This window comes from Doryrhamphus excisus, linkage group LG11 (genome assembly GCF_037039965.1).
Source record: "Doryrhamphus excisus strain RoL-2023G ecotype Guam linkage group LG11, RoL_Dexc_Guam_v1.1, whole genome shotgun sequence".
Classification (NCBI taxonomy): domain Eukaryota; kingdom Metazoa; phylum Chordata; class Actinopteri; order Syngnathiformes; family Syngnathidae; genus Doryrhamphus; species Doryrhamphus excisus.
In genome coordinates this window covers 748,256-766,709 of record NC_136367.1, presented here as the reverse complement: position 1 = coordinate 766,709, position 18,454 = coordinate 748,256, and the positions used below count along the sequence as shown (strand labels likewise).

General features: G+C 47.8%; 1 protein-coding gene across 23 annotated transcripts in view; it reads right to left on the bottom strand.

The window, feature by feature from the left end:
* The window catches only part of afdna (afadin, adherens junction formation factor a), a 47,239-nt gene that overhangs the window by 26,109 nt on the left and 2,676 nt on the right, over positions 1–18,454 (bottom strand). For 3 of the 23 annotated variants that reach the window (XM_058064151.2, XM_058064142.2, XM_058064182.2), the window contains exons 1-7: positions 17,817–18,306; positions 2,951–3,146; positions 2,697–2,809; positions 1,917–2,074; positions 1,670–1,830; positions 855–1,012; positions 146–230 (exon numbers count right to left, since the gene is read on the bottom strand). In XM_058064151.2, the coding sequence (XP_057920134.2) occupies positions 146–230; positions 855–1,012; positions 1,670–1,830; positions 1,917–2,074; positions 2,697–2,809; positions 2,951–3,146; positions 17,817–17,918 (973 nt within the window). In that variant the 5' untranslated portion in view covers positions 17,919–18,306. Of the gene's footprint in view, positions 1–145; positions 231–854; positions 1,013–1,669; positions 1,831–1,916; positions 2,075–2,696; positions 2,810–2,950; positions 3,147–17,816; positions 18,312–18,454 lie in introns of those variants that run through there. The other 20 variants (XM_058064159.2, XM_078794815.1, XM_078794818.1 and 17 more) reach the window with 16 other exon arrangements.

Below are 18,454 nucleotides of genomic sequence, written 5' to 3'. Positions count from 1 at the left end.
AAAAGTGGGTCACGACCTAATGACCATTTGGCAACTGCTGGTGGAGATGATGCTTTCTGACATGCGATGGCGGCTGAGCAGCAGAAGGGGGCAGCGCAGACAAGGAAAAGGACGGGGGGAGAAAGTTGGGAGCAGTGAGGTCTACCTCTGTCTGCAGGCCAGTCTCTGAAGATCTGCAGCGGACACTCGCCATCGTCCAGGATCACCTCCTTGCCAGACTTGTCGTCTTGCTGCAACGGTGACACAAATCCAACCGTTAGCCGTTAGCCGTTAGCAACTGCTACGAGGATCTGCTCTTTCCCTGACCTGAGCTCAGCAGATCTAAACGTCATTTTGGGCGTCGGCAGACATTTTAATATTGTATCATCTGAGAAAGCAAAGGAAGAAGGAACGATGCACCACAATACTGATGTTGCCGACCTTCATGAATATTGTAGCGTTGTTGCTTTTCGGCGTCCTCTATCTCGCCGTCGTGTTCGCTTCAGGCCCCCCTCCCCCCTCCAGGCTGTGCTGCTAAGCTAGTGTGCCCGCCGAGCGTCTCTCATGCTCACTAACCTAATGACGTTTGCTGTACCGCCGTCTCATCAGCAAAGTGTGTGTGTGTGTGTGTGTGTGTGTGTGTGTGTGTGTGTGTGTGTGTGTGTGTGTGGAGGGCGGCCAACACCGGGCATCTGCGGGAGCACTCAGTATGAGAGCAATCACTTGCATTGCTCCCAGAGGTTTTTATTTTGCGGCGTGTATGCTAGCCCAGTGACGTCTGTGCGAGCGACATGTGACCGTGGTGTTCCGCGTCACCTCAATTCAACCGTGCCTAGAAACACGTCTTCACGTCCGGCAAGCGTGGCCCTACTTACCCGGGCAATGCAGTACTCCCTGGGGTTCTCCTTCTCCAGCCCGTACTTCTCCAGCGCTTCCACCACAGCAAAGTCGGCCGTGTCCCTGGTGGAGAGCAGGATGGTCTTGTATGGAATGTTGGGCTTCAGGCTGTCAGCATAGATCCGCAATGTCCCCCCTTTCACCAGAGACGACACGCATTATTAGAGGGGGGAAACTCATGTGTTCTGTACATTTGTCCAATTCATTACAGCAGCAGCGCCGCCGTGGGGGCCACTGGGGGGCAAAATCTAAATCGCATTATCTTCTATTAAAAAGTGAAGAGGCACTTTATGGCTCGTGAAATGTGTGCAATGTACGACACTTGGATGGCGAGGCTAATGAGGCAGTTGAGCGTAATGTTTCACCTTAGCGAGGGGGCCCGTTACAGGAGAACTTGCTCTGCAACACGTGTGCGGACATTTACAAGGCCGGCAGAGCAGGCGGCTGCCATACTTTCCGGGCTATAAGTCGCAGCAGTTACACATCGAGTGGCACTCGACTACAAGTGGCACTTATGATGGGGCGATGGTCGGAGGGAGGGGGTCATGCTGGCAACAAGGAGACTTAAATAGGGACAATTTCAGCTTGTAGAGCTAGCAAAATAAAATACAGAGAATCAGAGAATAGACTTTTACGGTGTGTGGAAACCAGGGGTGCCCCGATCGATGTCATGTATTTATATTTTCATAGTTGCAAGAAAGGTGTGATTGATAATCTGGAGAATACAGTCCAGTCCAGGAGTAAAGCCGGCATGTTTCCACGATTCCACTTTGGATCCGTTTGCCACGGCTACCTGAGTCGGGCCGCCCGTCGCCGCTCATGAACTCCTGCATGCGCTTCTCCAGTTTCTGCTGGCGTCGCCTCTTCATCACCACCTCCGGGTTGGAGATGGTCCTGGTGAAGCTGGTCTCGGGCATGTCCTTGTAGACCTCCGCGGCCAGCCGACTGTTCTCCCTTTGAGACACAAATGCGGAATAAGAATCACGGTGAAGGAACACAAAGCCTCCATTTACCTTCTTCTGGAATCTCCATCGTCTTACCCGTCCTCCCGATTCAGCATCTGCTCGTCCCCGTCGGTTATACGAGCAAACTCCTTCTCCCTCTTCTTCTCCTTTTTCTTCTCCTTCTTGGACAGTGTTCTCTTGAAGTTCTGGATCACGCCGTCCTTCTCCTTCTCCGGCCCGTTGCTCTGGCTCTTCTTGAGGTCAAAGACACCATTTTTAAAAGTTGCTATGTATGTTATCATGGATGCCAACAGACAGAGAACTAGAAAATAGAGATGCTCCACATTCTAAAAAAATTATTATTCTTGTAATCATGACTTTATTCACATAATATTTGGACTTTATTCTCATAACATAACTTTTTCTGCACCTAATTTTACCATTAGATTATAAAATAATTATTTTCCAACTATTTCAGCTTTCTTCTTGTACATTGTACTACTTGTACTTTATTCTCAAACATAAGGTTTTCCAAAAAACTTTATTTTAGCTTGATTCAATGTTTAGTTTCTTTTTTTCTTTAATATTAAAACGTTTTTGCTAAATTACTGCAGATTTTTCCATTTTTGTTTTTTTAAGTTTGTTTGTGAAATGATATTTTTAGAATGTGCCATGGGGCAATAAAACAAACTAACAAATAAATAAATGGTCCCCGGACAGCCCATTGGACACCAATTTTTTGTTTTTTTGTTTTTATACATGTTGGAGATAAGCCCACGTTATGTTCTCCAATGCTGTTATGAAGTCCTGCAGTGCCGTGTTGGACGGGACAGAGTCCGCTCGTTGTTACAAAGTGTTTCAGGCCGAGCCGCTGACCTTGGGCAGGATGTCGTTCTCATTCTTCAGGACAAAGCGGCCTTCTCTGTCGTCTTTATTCCAGTTGAGCTGAACAACAAGAGGCTTCTCGTCCAGGTCCAGCTGGCGCTCTTCTAACACACACACGTGACACACACATGAAATACACACGACACACACACACACACAAGTTCACCAAAGAGCCAACCTCCGCGTATCCTTTTTGCTAATTGGTCATGAGAGCATTTTTAAAAAAGGCTGACAAGCGGACTCACCGCCGCTGACGTGGACCTCATACAGGGAGTATTTGGGGGACGAGAGCATCCTCATGTCCGGTCTAAACTTTTCCGCTAGCGTCTCGATGACGTCCTGTGTGGTTGCGGTGCTGGACACCCTGATGCACTTGGTGGCAAAGTTGCCGGCCACGCGGTCTTGGAAATAGAAGCGCATCACGCCATGGAACTCCAGGTCCTGCAGACAAGACAAGGGAATATTTCATTATGGGCACACCAGGGGCACAAAGAGACACCAAGTCCCTCTCCGGGTTCAGGCCAAAGGAACACAGAGGAGTAAAGACGTATGAGCAGTACGCTAGCACTTCTGGCTCCAAGCCAACCACTGGACTGCACTGTACTGTAATCTGTCATTCATTGACCTGCACTGTCAGCACCACGGTGTGTAGTACCACGGTGTGTAGTACCACGGTGTGTAGTACCACATGAGAGGTACTGTGTGCACGTATCCGTTTTGTTAGTACTAGGACACAGCGCTCCTAGCAGCAGCAATCGTCAAGGACACCCAGCCCTGCGCTAATGGCTAACTATTTTTTGTTTACTGCTTAAAAAAATATTTTTTCAGTTCTAAAAGAATGTTGTTATTTTTCCTTATATTATTACATGATTGTAGTCAATTTTTTTGTCTTAGAAATGGACTTTATTCCTGTCATATGTGGTACATGAATAGAAATTAGAGGCATTTACAACCTGACCTTCACAATTAAGAGTGCACCTGAACGCCTCACGGAGCCTACATGGCACAACGAGTACGGAGCATGAAGTTGTCGATTGCTCTGTGTGCACGATATGAGCAATCATGGCCTTGATGATTATGTTGTGCATTACAGTATACAGGTATATTGGTGTTACAGTCACCACACGCTGCAGTAGGGGAAAAGGTGAGAGAGAGAGAGAGTGTGTGGATGAGAGAGAGAGAGAGAGAGATTTCCCCGACAATCCGGTACCAAACTGAAATCATCTGTCGACTTTAGTCGTAGTGAACGTGAGCGGACAAAGTTTAAAAGCAACCCATTCAAAAAGGAACAATCCCAACATCAGACAGATATGTATTTATGTATTCATATGTAGCAGGGCTAGGCATCGAGCATCCATCAGAGACTCTGATTCTCTCGAAATCGTAATTCCTTTTTTTTTTTTTTTTACTTCCTGTGCCTATATTCGATAATGTGGCAGCAAAACACCAACCAAGAAGAAGCGGCAGGATGCATTTGTGTTGGTCCATTTCAACCTGCTCTGCCGTCAACCATGGACAGTGTGTGACGACACGCACTAGTTTGGCTGAAATTGTGCAAAAAGAGTGTGCAAAGGAGGATGCACCACTCCTGGGCTTAAACACCAGACAGTCACGGTACAGAGAGTGCCCCGTTGGGGGGCGTGGCCATCTTATGCTGACACTGAAGCATCAAATAAATATACTTTAGCAGCAGGCAGGCCCAGTGGAGGCACCGATCACTACAAAGGTTTTTTGGTCTGGTTGCTGCTGTTCATGTCGGCGCTTCAGTACACCCCCCCGGCTGCACCCCTTCATCAACTCCACTGGAACATAACCCAACACAGACTCAACAGGAGGGCTCCAGTGTGCACTGATTATTATTCATGTCCTTAAAGATGGTGTCAACAGGTAGTGCAGATGCAGCAGGCCTCAAAGAATGTGTCAAAACAAGCTTATTTACACTTTCACGGACGCCACTCCTTATTTTCCCTTCCCTTCCCACGCCTCCCCGCATGTCACACAATCCAGCAGAGTGAAACACTGAGTGCGGTTCTGATAGGAAGGGCGGGGTCGGGATTGTGTGTGTGTGTTGTGATTTACTGCTGGAATGTGGGTCACGGAGGTTTGCCGTTTTCAAGCTTGTGTAACCGTTGGCGACTGTTACTGTGGAGACATTGGTCCACTCCGACTCTCAAACAAAGACGACTGGCGTCAAATTAACACGCTGGGCGCTTTGCAGCAGCCACGGCCGCCGTTTGGGGCGCCGCCGCGGCCCAGCTGGAAGTCCAGCACGTGGGCGCTACTCGTTCATATTTGCAGGACACGCCCCACATGGGATCGCAGCTCGGGGTCAGAGTTGGCCCCGACACTCCCATGACCGTGGCAACGCTCCAATCCTGCCTGATTATTTCCATCCCAGCTTCTCTGCCTAACGTCTTCTCAGCATCCAGGAGGCTGTTATACGGGACCCCTGGTGCGGGGTTGACCGTGCAACTCAACTTCATCACCTGCTAAGTCACAACAACGCGGTGGTGCATGTTGGTCAGGGTCACTGGTAGCGTTTTATTATTGTGGAGCTTCTTGGAAACTTTCAAGCCTCTCTATCCCGCAACTTGCAAAACCTACTGTGAGCCTTCGGCCAATAAATCCCACAAACAGCTTTTCAATTTCAGCGGAACGCAGGACACATCGATGCCACCGAATAACAACTCGGATGGAGGCCACCGTCACTGTCGCGCACACACACACACACACATCCAGAATGCGGCAAATACCTGAGTGACACCTGCAGTGAAACCTGCGGGACGGGACTATTTATGTCACGTGTGGAAGTAGGCCACCAGCGCAGATTGTTGACATCACTCAGATAAAAAATAAAGGAGGAAGAGGAAATACTTTCGGCAAGTAAAACTTTAGAGAGTGTCTGCTTTGCAAGATAAAATTGTGGCACATCCCCAAAAAGCCTGCTGTCTTTTGAGGGTACAGGGTGGGTTGAAATAGAAATATGATTGTTTTTTGTTGTTTGATTACATAATATTATACTTGTGGAATTAGCATTTGTGTTTCACTGTACACTGGCATTCAAACTGTCAAACATTTGCAGCATTTCCACTTTATTAATGAGCAGCATTTCTTTTTGACTGTTTCATTTACTTTGCCAGCCAGATGTCTGAGTGTCGGCTGCATCTCCATGTGTAGTACCCTGGATCCATTTCAAGGTAACACGCCACAGCAGCACGAGTGCGTCCATATAAGGGCATGTGACTACGTGGGGTGAGAGGGGTGAGGATAACATCAAGATCTCACCCTGCTGGGTCAAAGATCACGTATGCGTGTGAAAGCTCTCTCGTGCTGGTTTTCACGGTCACCTGGCTGCACCTGACGCAACACAAGTAAAGCAGCAATGCAAGCGGCGCCGTGCCGTGTTACCCGATTACCTGCGCTGTTTCAGTAGGCTGCGTGAATCACTTCCTCTTCTAGCAAATAGCGAACCCTGGAGGCGTACGTGCGTGTGTGCATGTGCGTTATCAGGTGTTGGGGAAGGAACAGCAGGGCCTGCCAAGCGTTCTTTAAGTGCTGAGATGGAGCATATCTGAAAGGTCTGTCAGGTCAATGAGCCTTCTTTGATTTCCTACACAACTTGGACAACAATAAGACGACATTCGTGTAGGAGCAGCTGGTGAGACTGACCTTTGGAGACATGAACTTTGGTTCAGTTCAAAAGGAACCCTGGTGTTTGCCCTGCTGGCACCATGCATTTGGTCAAGCAGGGTTTCTCATACGTTCATTTGGTTATTTCACCTCGGCCCCCTTCTTGTTCCATGTACCAGTACCAAACCAGCCGCTGGCCGCACTTTGCACAGCTCTGCTTTTACAGCTCTTGGGGTTGCGACATCGTTGAGCATGTGACGTGCCGTCAACTGTAAACTAGCGCAACTCTCATTATGTACTATTTAGCCGTTAGCTTCCTTCGTAGCCAGTGAACGATGGTCATTAAAGAGAGACAGTTAGTGTTATCGCAGCTGGAACTCTGTGATACAACAGTCAATTTTATTGCAAATGTTGAAGGTGCACGCAGGACACGTACGCACACAGGAAATATTGTTGTATGAGTTGACCACTGGGTTGTCAAAGATAAACCGATGGGACTGGATATCCAGTCTGACAAGCCAAAAGTATGGCTGCATCGGTAGCAGCCTCCTGGATCGATAAGGATCCGCCATGAATCCTTAGATTAACGACTGCTGAGACGTGCAGCGGGTATCGCAAGACTAGCAACCAGTTGACAGTCCGTCTCTTAAACAACACCAGAGTCTGCCTTGGCGGCAAAAGGATTGTCTCGCACGCGGCGTAGCTTAGCATGACTGAAGATCACTTATAGAAACCATGGCTTTTATTTACTATGTAAAACTATGACGGGAACATCAGAAAGAACCTGAACCAGCCTGGGGATAATTTTCAGGAAGAACACGCGTGCTACCATGAATTAACTTGAGGTTGTGGATTAGCGCTCAATAACATCATCAAATATTACTTTTATGCATTCCCACGTTAGGCTCCATACCCGCGGCCCTGATGAGGATAAGCGACATAGAAAGGGGATGGATGGGCATTCCCACATAGTATCAGTGTTTGGGAACAAACACAAGGGGAAGGAAAAAGGGAAAATACAGTGCAGTAGTCTGTGCAGCGTGGGAGAAAGTTAACTGGTGCGTTCAAGGACCGTCCAACAAAGAGGTACAGCTCACTGCTGGATGTAGTTATTTACAAATGCATTATTTTAATTGCAATGAAAGGTGGCCCAGCAGTTGGGGACCCCCGCTGATGTGCTCTTTTACACATTTGGAAATATGGTGAGAATACCACTTTTATAGAATTGGCGCGTTTATTTTAGAACCTAAGATTAACGTCTATATCAAGAACCGTTCAGTCATATCAAATCTAATCGTTTTGTTTGTTACGCTGAAACGGGTGTCAATGCACCAGAAAGCAGCGGCTAAAACATCTTTCTGCACAACATGTGAACACATTCTTGGAATGCCGAGAGCGCCACTGGCAGTAAGGTGAGAAGCACGTCCGTTAGTTAGGAGAACTATCTTATGTCATAACAACGCTCGCTCCAACCTCAACACAGCAGCTTGGGCTAACGTTGACTTCACATTTCCGACTGGGCTAAAAAGCACATGTGAACTTTGAACACAGCATTATTTCATGTTTGACTTCTGTCCGTGAACGCTCGGGCGGCGCTTGTTCATGCTGTGTAATTCCACGTTTTACCCAAGTAAAAGCCGGCCTTTCCGTAGAGATGCTGGGAAACTTCAATTTGGATTTATTTGGCATTAAAAAGATGAGTAGAAGGGAGGAGAAGGGCTTTCGGGTTCAAACGAGAATAGATTCCTGGCGCCGTGCGTCATAGTCTGCTCCGCACAGAGCACACACACGCTCACTAAAACTAAGCGACTTCCCGAGTCAATATTGTTGTGGCCCCACCTGCAGCAACATGGGGGGATTCCACCATAAGCCGTGTCCAAGGTCAGCAGAAGCGAGGTTTCAACCCGGCCACGGGGAGGGGAAGCTCATTCCACAACAGATCCCAGCTGAGACCTTTTCTAAAGGCATCAAACACACGGACAAAAGGAGACAAGGAGGACCGAACAGTCCATCGCACGAGGCAGGAGGAGGACGGGAAACCAGCCAGTGTTAGGGTGTGGTCACATGACCGTATACAAATACAACATTTCCTGTCAATTCAGAGAACAAAGCAAGAGTGACTGAACGGACATAAAGTGAAAATAATCCCTCGTAGCTCAGATTATGGGAACTATTTCTAGCTTTCCCAGACGTTCATTCATCCACCACAAATAAAAGCTCACCTCACAGATACCTGGGTTAGCCGCGTTTAGCATGCTACTGCAGCTGTGTGTGTGAGTCCTCTTTACCAACCTATAAATGTTGTTACTATGTTAGGGTTATTTATTCATTTATCACTGTCTGTTTATTTTGAGTAAGTAATCCAACAAGGGGATATTGCGTCCAGCAACTTGTCACAAATGAGTTTCACGCAATATTTTCACGAGAGTTTCCAAGAAAGCGTCGTTCACCTTCATGAGAACGAAGAGAATGCAACCCAGCAGCAAGGACCAAACCGCTCTACGTTAGTTAGCTCTACGTTAGTTTGCTGTCCTGAGTCAATAGGAACGCACAAACCCTCTTTGTTTCAGGTGAGTTTCTCTCTCGGTATCGAGACCCCCACCCCCCAAAAAAACACCAGCAATTCAATGCAGCAATGCATCGTGGGAAGGTGAGGCTGCAAATCATCTTGGCCTGACAGCAGGCCACAAATAAGACGCTCGCTGCCTTCATTAACAGCACACAAAGATCAAGGCTGTGTGTGTGTGTGTGTGTGTGTGTGTGTGTGTGTGTGTGTGTGTAATGGCCCAGTACAAGGCCAGTAAGGTCTGATGATACACACACACACACACACACACACACAGTGTGAATTATTACAGGCAAGGTGAGATGTGATGTGCCAACCGTCAATTTGACCATATCTACCAGTGGAGTCCAAAACACGGCCTGGGGCTCATTTATGGGCCATGGCTGTTTGTTAATTGGCCCTTTAGTACGTTCTAAAGTTCCAATTAGACAAGGAAATGCCTCCACCCACCGAGACCAAGAGAGGGAATGGCTGACGAGGAAAACAGACATGCATGCACATGGTAATACTTGGAGGCCGGCAACTTTACCATGTTTATTTTCATTTATTGTGTGATTTATGAATTTATTATGGTACCAGGCTTACAAGACAGTTGCTGAATCTCACGACATCTTGTGACACCTCTAATATTAAGAGCATACATTTGAAATAATGACATTGGGGAAGTCGTGATATAAGAAACTAAAAGAATGAAGTTGCAATGTTTGGAAATATTATAATAATTAGGCTGCAGCGATTAATCGAATAATTCCAGTACCTCAATGATAAATGTTTTTTATCTGCTTCGAGGACTCGTCGAGGACAAAGAAGGAAGGGGGTGTTTGAAGACGTGGGAGATTGAAGATGATTTATTTTTTTTTTCATAAATGGGAATATCCTTGATAGAGTGCCTATCCATGAAAAATAAAAGCATAAGACGGGGGGGGGGGGGGCACTGTAAGGTCACGTGTGGGGAGTAGGTCAACAGGGGAGGAGAATGGGAGGAAGCGTTCACTTCTGCTCCACTTCCTCACACTTTAACAGTCATCCTCAAACGGGACACGTAGGTCACATGGACAAACGGATCAATAACGGCATGTGACGCTTGACAGCAATTCCACATGGCAACTTCCACAAGACGTTCAGCAAGCACCGCTAACTACGGGACAGACCAGTTCCTGAAAAGACAGTCGCCATATGACTCACATTGTTTTTATCCTCAAGTGTGCTGGGGGTGGGGGGGGGGGGGGGTCCTGACATCCTGCTTCTCTCCACTCCCTCATTCAGCAATGTGATTTAGAGACCAAGATGTCAGCAGGTCCACGGGATGTGTGGAAAAAGTCCCACTCTGTACTCCAACAGTCACTAATTAACGGACGGCTAATTGAGGCCTTAAAGGGACTGAGGGACTGAGGGACTGGGGGACCGGGGGGCGCTTGAGTTTTTTAATAACTTCTGAGGAGATTCATCAGCTGCCGCATCCGGCTTTCTACAGTCACAAACAGCTGACCCGCCTCGGGCGGAACCCAACACCACCGTGTCACTGTGTGGCGCCATGGCAACCATGTCGGCAGGGTGTCACGTTCCAAGCGGGACGCGTCTGCTTCTCAGGTGGACCAACAAGCGGTTAAAAAAAGAAGTCAAAGTGGTCTTTCTGCAAACCCTTTGATGCCACAGGCGTCCAAACATAAGCCTGAGTGGCTTTGATCATCACAGCACCCCCCCCCCCCATGCACCAGCTCCCGTGAAACTTCAGCAGTCTGGACTACTTGTGGCTCGTCCAGTTTAAACACTCATGAGTCACATGATGCTGATGGGACCTCCAAAGAGGTCACCAGGATAGTCCTGTTGCTTCTCTGTGCAAGTCCTCACCGAGGCAGGAACCAGGGCAGGACAGGAGTTCACATGCTGTTTACTAGCCTGGCTACAACTCTTTCAACAAGCAGTGACAATGTGTCTGGCCTATTAGGCTGCCAAATACTAAATACAAGTTGAGGTACTCTCCCACAGGATGTTGTATTTGGCTACAGTTTCAGGTTCATGATGGCCAGAGTTTGAGTCCCATACAAATACAGGCACCAAGTCTAAGAGTCTTGTCTGAAAGCCGCTAAGTCGCCCAGCCTGGCCAACGCTACTCCATTCACTGTGGGCCCATCTGTGATGCAGGCACAAGCAAGTACAGTGGAACCTCCGTTTTTGAATATTATTACCAAAAATATATCTTGGTTGTACGGCCAAATATTACACCCAACAAACCAGCCCAAACTGACCAAATCAAAAATCAGTGCTGACTCAGTCCTGCTGACCAACTGTGTTGCTAACATGTCTTCCTTACAAAGCATAAGTACGGCACAAAATACAAAAATCCGAACAAAAGCCGAGCTAAAGCGACACAGCGTTCTACAAACACGTACGTGGTTCCATTAGAGCAGCGCAGCCAAACACTGCAGCCGCCATCTCTCTTGTTGGGAAAAGACTTGAAGGGACAGTACTGCAAAGAGTACAAGTAGTAATTCTATACTTCATCGCAAAAAAACACACACAAAAGACAGGATGTCGTCTGTCGAGTTCTTTGATTCTCTTCATTGAAAAGCAATTCAAGTAAACATGATGATCTTGTCCCTTTGGGACATCAACAACATCCTACTTGTGCACCTGAAGGATCATGGGTAATATGATTTTATGAAATAATATTTTCATTCATGCCGTTAACACACAAAATGTTTGCATACCTTGCATAACCTCATGAAGCCTAAAGGCACACTACAACCGAGTAAACGTCTGCTCATACTACTACACACTACTATACATAGTACTCTGATAATTGCCCTACAAACAATTTGACTTGGTTAAAAGTTGGTCAATTGACGAGGACCACAAACAACACATAGTTTTACTTCCACCAATGGCTCACATCTTCCCTCCTTAAAGGCGCAAGACTAAGACTGCTGCAAAGCATCCTGGGAGCCGCTCGAGTGCTCTACTACAAAGTAGGACCCTGATTGCAGTCTGATCCTGTGAGGTCAATGGGGGGTTACCTCGCACGTGATTGGCCCAGACGGACAGGGGCGGCTGACAAGAGGCAGGTTGGGAGCGAATCAGCTGACTGAGAGGGCAACATCAACCAATGGGGGGGGAGGGAGGGTTGGGGGCGGCGGGCCGTCGGAGAGGATTAACGCAGTCTGACAGGCGGGCCGGGACAAACACGGTGCTATATCTTTGAGGGCGGGCCACTCTGCTGAGCACATACAATACACTATTTGTTTTAGAACAAGAGGAAGGAATGAAAAGATAGATAAGAGAGAGGCCACATCACAGGAGAGGAATGTGCGCTTGACGGAGGGAACTGGGAAGCAAAAGCTGGTTGGTAGGAGCTTCCCGACTAATGGGCGTCCATGAGGAGAAAAGCTCCTGTCTGAGGTGAATTCCTACACTCTTCCATGACATCACCGTCAGGGAGTCCGCCTGCGATCCCGGGGATGCGGCCTGGAAAACTTCTCTCACATTCCCAAACCTCCACAGACCATCCATCAAGCTACCTGACTTCTTTATCTGGGAGGCAGCGCAGCAAAACTCCATTTGCATTCCAGGAATTCCTTGACTAGTAGGAACAGTGAAACTGTGACACGTGATCCGAGGAGATCCTGGCTAACAGACTTGCTGCTCAACTGGGAGGACTGCTCAGAGAGCGCCCCCGCCCCCACGCCCACCCCCATCCCCGCCAGAAGTGTTTGCATGTATCGATCCCACCTTGGCAGCCCAAAGAAGAAAGGAAAAGCCTCCCAGGTACAACAGTGTTTCTGTGAATGAACCCGGTGTGGAAACATTCTGTTTCTTTCAGCTTTTTCCTGATTACGGAGTCGCTCGCCACAGCGGATCTGCCTAAATAAAAATCCAATGTCCAGCTGGAAAACCAATCTGGCACACCAAAGACTAAAAACTAACCTCGTTGCAGGTTAAATAACAGCAGTGACCTGCCTTCCTTGCATTGAGCAGGCAGCAGCCAATAGCGGCCAACTGCTTTATTTACGGCAAGAGATGGCGGTCGGGCCAATACGGAAACCTGTTTCTGTGTCCCTTGAGCGACAAGGAAAAAGGCAACCCAACGGCCCCCATGAACATGCGACCCACACAGAACAGAGGCCCCCATGTGGTGCATAAACACAGCTCCTGTGTCTGGAAGAGAAAGGTGGGTTGTAAGGCGGCGGGACAGGCCCACCGTCGTGGTCTTTGCCCCGCTACGGGTCCATGACTGGGGTGCCATTCACGTGCACACAAGGTGTTGCTGTACATGTAGCATGTATGTAGCATTGTGTGCCCAGTGACAAGCCACATCGGGGAGGGATGCTAACCAAGCGAGAGCTTTGTCCTGATGGTTGTCACTACTAAAGCAAACAAAGCGTGCGCTACCTTCACAATTACAATACTTCTTCATTGTATTTGTATTTCAGCTCATTTAGTTCATATTTATGCTTGATAATGGCCCATTTAGTCCCAGAACAGTACAATGTGCTAATATATGCATTTCCCCTAATAATTGGCCGTATTCAACCAACAAACAGCAATCATTTATTAAGGAATTTCTTTTTGAAACACCGCGATAGAGTGAGGGAGAAACACAACCACAACTCAACAGAATGATGATTATTCACTCAATGAATAATCTAAGAATTTGTGATGACCAATTCAAGGGTCTGACCTCAATGCCCCATACTGAAATAAAAGAAGATTGGGATAGACTGGTCTTAGGTCCTGCAGGAAGAGCATTGAATCAAACCTACACAGTTCCTACTATTGTTACAGACCCACCCCACCCCCCCACCCCAATAAGTGCTGCACAGTGATTGGCTTCAGCCGTAAGTACATCGTCCACATACTATGCCAGTGTTCTGTGCAGGAGACCGACAACAGCAAGTGGAGCTGGTTATCTGCAAAGCATTCTGGGAGCGCAGATCCAGCGGTGGCGCCGAATCTGATAACACCGACACCTCCTTCTCGACGTTGACTTGATCTAGCCCTCGGCTGACAGCCGCCCCGCCACGACAAACCCAGCGGATGAGGCACAAAATAAGTCTGCTCATCACAGCGACGGTGTTGCCATGGTGACCCGGCGAGGCGAGGGGCCCACATGACATGATGAGGCTGGTGGGGGTGACAAAAACACACTGCGGGACAATGCAAACGGAGATAAACGCACCCGGCAATCAGCCAGCGCTTGTGTGCGTGTCCTCGTGCTATTGTGGTTGTAGCTGAGGCTAGCAGATACGCCAGCATCACAGCCGCGCACCAACCGGGCTCCGCCTTTTCTACAAAGGCAACTTTAGCCGCAACGCTAGCTTGTAATTGACGGCAATAGTCTCCTGCAACATGTCCCGTTCGCCGGAAGCTATGGTTAATCAACAGTCAGGTGATGCATTCTGCACTGTAATAAGGAAATGTAACGCCGTGCACCAGCAATAAATCCTGCCGTCTTGCGTGTAGTAAAGCTGGGTGCTCGGGCAATAAAGCAAACGGGCCAATCAACAACGAGAACATGTTGGAAGTGGACGACAAAAAGAAAAACAGCCACAGGAAGCTCACAATCTCAGCACAGCACACACTTCCTGTTTCCCGAACAGGAGCGTTGGGGCGGATTCACACAAGAGACGGCGCTTACATGCAAATATAGATGTTATCCATGGCAGGCTACTATGGATATTGGATCAATGCTAGCATGATGACAACATGACCTAATACATGTCCACCCACGTACGCACGCACGCACGCACGCCACAAACAACCAAATGTATGAGTAAGAGTTGTACTCTATAGTAAATATTGCAGGTGTTAGTACTCCTCATGCTGGAATAAATACCAAATACACCTGTGTCTCTGAAGTCCTCAGCCATGTTGCCATAATGCAGTGGTGTCCAAAGTGCGGCCCGCGCCTGATTTTTCACTGGCCCACGGCCCATTTGAAAATAGATTTTAAGAAAAAAAACGCTGCAAAAATCAGCAGTAATTTTGCAAGAAAGTAATTTGAGGAGAATAATGTTATACGAGTACAATTTTCATTTTAGTAGCATAAAGTTGAAATATTACAAATGTCGTTATTATGAAAAACAATGAATAAAGTTATACATTTTGGAAAATGAGCCTGTGGAAAAAAGTTACAAGAGTAAAGTAAAAGATATTGTGGGAATAAAGTCATATTGCAGGTAGAAAATTTACAAAAAGAAAGTTGAAGTAGTGGAAAATTAAAAAAAAAACAACAGCAGAAATGGAAAAAAAGCTGTAATTTAAATAATGCAAGAGTCAATATATTTATATTTTTAGAGAAAACAACTTGTAATCTGACAAGAAAAGTTGCAATTGTATGAAAATAAAAAACAAGATAACCCCAAACATGAAAAGCTGCTGTAAAAAAAAAAAAAAACAATTCCTGCAGTGAGCTTTCAGGACAAGGAGCATTAAAATCGCCTTACCTGCGTCACACGCGAATAAAAGCACAGCTCAATGGACCCGACTAAACCTTTTTCTGAGAGGTAACAAGGCCTAAATAACTCAGCATGCCCCTAAAAGAATCGCACTTAAAAGTCGACTCCTTTCTGCTTTGCTGAGGAAGCCCCAACATCATCACCATCAGCCTGCTGAGAACCCCAATCAGGCAACGACTGCCCGGAAGGCTCTGGTAGTAAATACAAAGCCGTCATGGGTGCATTGCAAAATCATGTTAGCAGTCAAATATACACCTACTAGCCAAAACATCAGAAACATGACAAATGCAGCACAGTCCATCCAAAACAAACAATTCTGTAACACAGCTTTCATTAGTCATCTTCACAAACAGGAGCTGAGAATGTGCACGTGTTCCTAATGAAGTGTCCAACAGGGTCCCCTACCGTTAGCGTTTCCACAGATTAGCACCTGCTACGTTTCTATAATTCAGCAACCATCCCTCGACTCGGTATGTCAGATTATAAAGTCTGAAGAACTAATTAGACCAAATCAGTCACCCATCACTGATCTTAGCATAACCAGACTGACTCTTTTGACCCCCCCCCCCCCCCCCCCCCCCCATTGTGACCAGTGAAAACAATCTGGAAAAATGCAGCCTCAAATGTGGCACAAAGATTTGGGAGGCTAGCCCAACTCCTTTTCCACGTGTGCAACAGTTAGGAAGGTTAAAAAAATGACTTCAAGCAACTACTACTTGCTAAAGCGTTTCTGACGGCCACTGTTTGACCCCAGAACAGACTTATACTTCCATGACTCCCTATGAGAAAATGTGATTCTACATATGAACAAAGTGGAGGTCCTGTAAGGGATTGTGGAATTTCATAGCAAGTGCTTCCTGGGCGTAATGGGCATTTGTGCAGCACCCCCTGGGGGCTCAACCAGCTGACATATGGGGAGGGTGTAGCATGGCAGCAGGGTGTCACACATCTGCTTGTATTCCATGGAGTACTTGGGGGGGTTGGACATACAGTCAGAAGGACTTAAGAGGCCAAGAGGCCTCGCTTGATGTGTCGGTTAATCATTCCTCATAGGATGGTAGGATGGGGAGGTGGCCACACTGGCCAAAGGCAACTCTGGCCAACGGCTGGCCAGCTTCAATCCCGATGAATTAAATCGGCTCATGGGGAGAGGAGGGGACCCTGTGACCCCCCCCCCCACTCCTTACACCCTTATCCAAGAAGAACAAGGCAGCGGGAGGGTGGCTGGGTAAGCTGCCCGCCTAAAAACATGGCAGCTGACACGATCACTGTTTGCTATACATCCAAACTGGTCTGCCTTGATGGGCCAGGTTAGAGGGGATGTTGACCTACACAACCAGCAGCGGTGACCTTGCCGTACCATAACAGAACCAGGCATGCACTTGTTTGTTATTATCCTGTCATGTCACGAATTCTTTACTTACACTAGTGCTCACTGTGCTCCAGTCAGTAGCAGTCCATCATACAACCACCACCATGCTAGCTTAAGACAATGCAGCGCAATCTCTCTCTCCCCTAAGAAAACCGTACCCTAAGTATAAACATTTACCTTCTGCTCCTGCCTAATACTTAAAGCTTGCATCTATTTACCAGGAGTATTACAAATGCTGGCAGCTAGGTCGGTTAGCCGCTGCAGACCGGCCGCTAACACTAGCAGTGCACCGTGCAATTGATGCACATTTCCAAAAGGAATCATTCACTTGGCCACAATGTTATTCAATAAGCTTAACGTGCCTGATGGTGTACACACATGTCTCAAATGCCGGACGCTCGCCACCCGTCAAGCTAGCCAGTTAGCTGTGGAGCTAGCTGCTACTTCGGTGGAAGATAACAACATGCCAGACTGCGTTGGAAAATGTGGCACTTTTAAAAAGCTGCGTAGCATCGACGGTTGCAATAACGTCCTGCAGTGATCTGAAGACTTCAAAGAAGTGGCTTCTTCTTCACTTCACATTCGGCCAGCTCATTCTGCACAAAAGGGACAAGACTGTTTCCTAAACCTTGTCAACTTGTAAGAATTGCTGGCTGTGGTTTTTCGGGAAGGGTGTTATTAGTCCCTATCGGCACCACCACAACACACAGCTGTGTCCGGTAGCAAGTAGCCGCTACCGCGCTACATCCAATCAATCTTTCTACCTCTTTTCAACTCCCATCTAGTGACAAACGGCGGTTGCTGCCTTTTCATCTAAATTCTCAACGTAGCAGATGTCGCTTTGTGTCGGTTCGTATGTCCAAAACACGACACTAAAAATGCTACCCTTTTCCAACTGAGTCTGGCGTACATTCTTGCCAAGCGTGGAACTTGCGGGACTTCCCACGAAGGAAACCAACTAAACCACGCCGCCGACCACAGCCTACAATCGGTATCCCCGAGGCGTGTGTGTGTGTGTGTGTGTCGGTGCAACCAGGTGAGGCCCGCTGCACCGGGGCCTATCTTGCTACCTCGAGCCGGTCGCATACCTCTGTGGGCCGGCTGATCTCGAACAGGTCGAGCCGGTTGGCGTTCCAGTGGTTGATGATGTCGGCCAGTTTCCTCCTCTCCTCCTCCCTGTTGCCCGTCATGGTGGACCGCCTTGCTGACCTTCTCGGTCCGCCTGAAGCGCTCCGGTAAAAGAAAAAAGATTATTCCACAGGAGGGTCAGACGCTCCGGTCGTTTTTACCGCTTGGAAGTCCGAGACTGCTCCCTCTTCAGTGTGTGTGACTTCGGTTTGAGCTCCGCCAGCCGGGTGAGCCTGGGCGCGCTCCCGATGCTCTCAGTACGCGTGCGCGCCGCTAGTGTTAACCCTTTCAAATCCAAACAGCCGTGAAGCTGCTGCTTGATGACGTCATCTACCCTGGCAGGCCCCCGACTTCACTTTTGGCCACTTCATTAGGTACACCTGCACAATCCCTAGTCATTTATTAGCATGACCCAGACAGTGCCGCTGAGGGAAAGACAGGAAGCAGAACTGGAGGTAGCAGCGATGAGGATGCTGAGGTTCACGTTGGGAGTGACCAGGATGGATAGGATCAGTAAGGGGGCAAGATGGGCATTACATGTTAGACCCCTTGAAGATAAAGTCCGAGAGGCCAGACTGAGATGGTTGGGACATGTCCA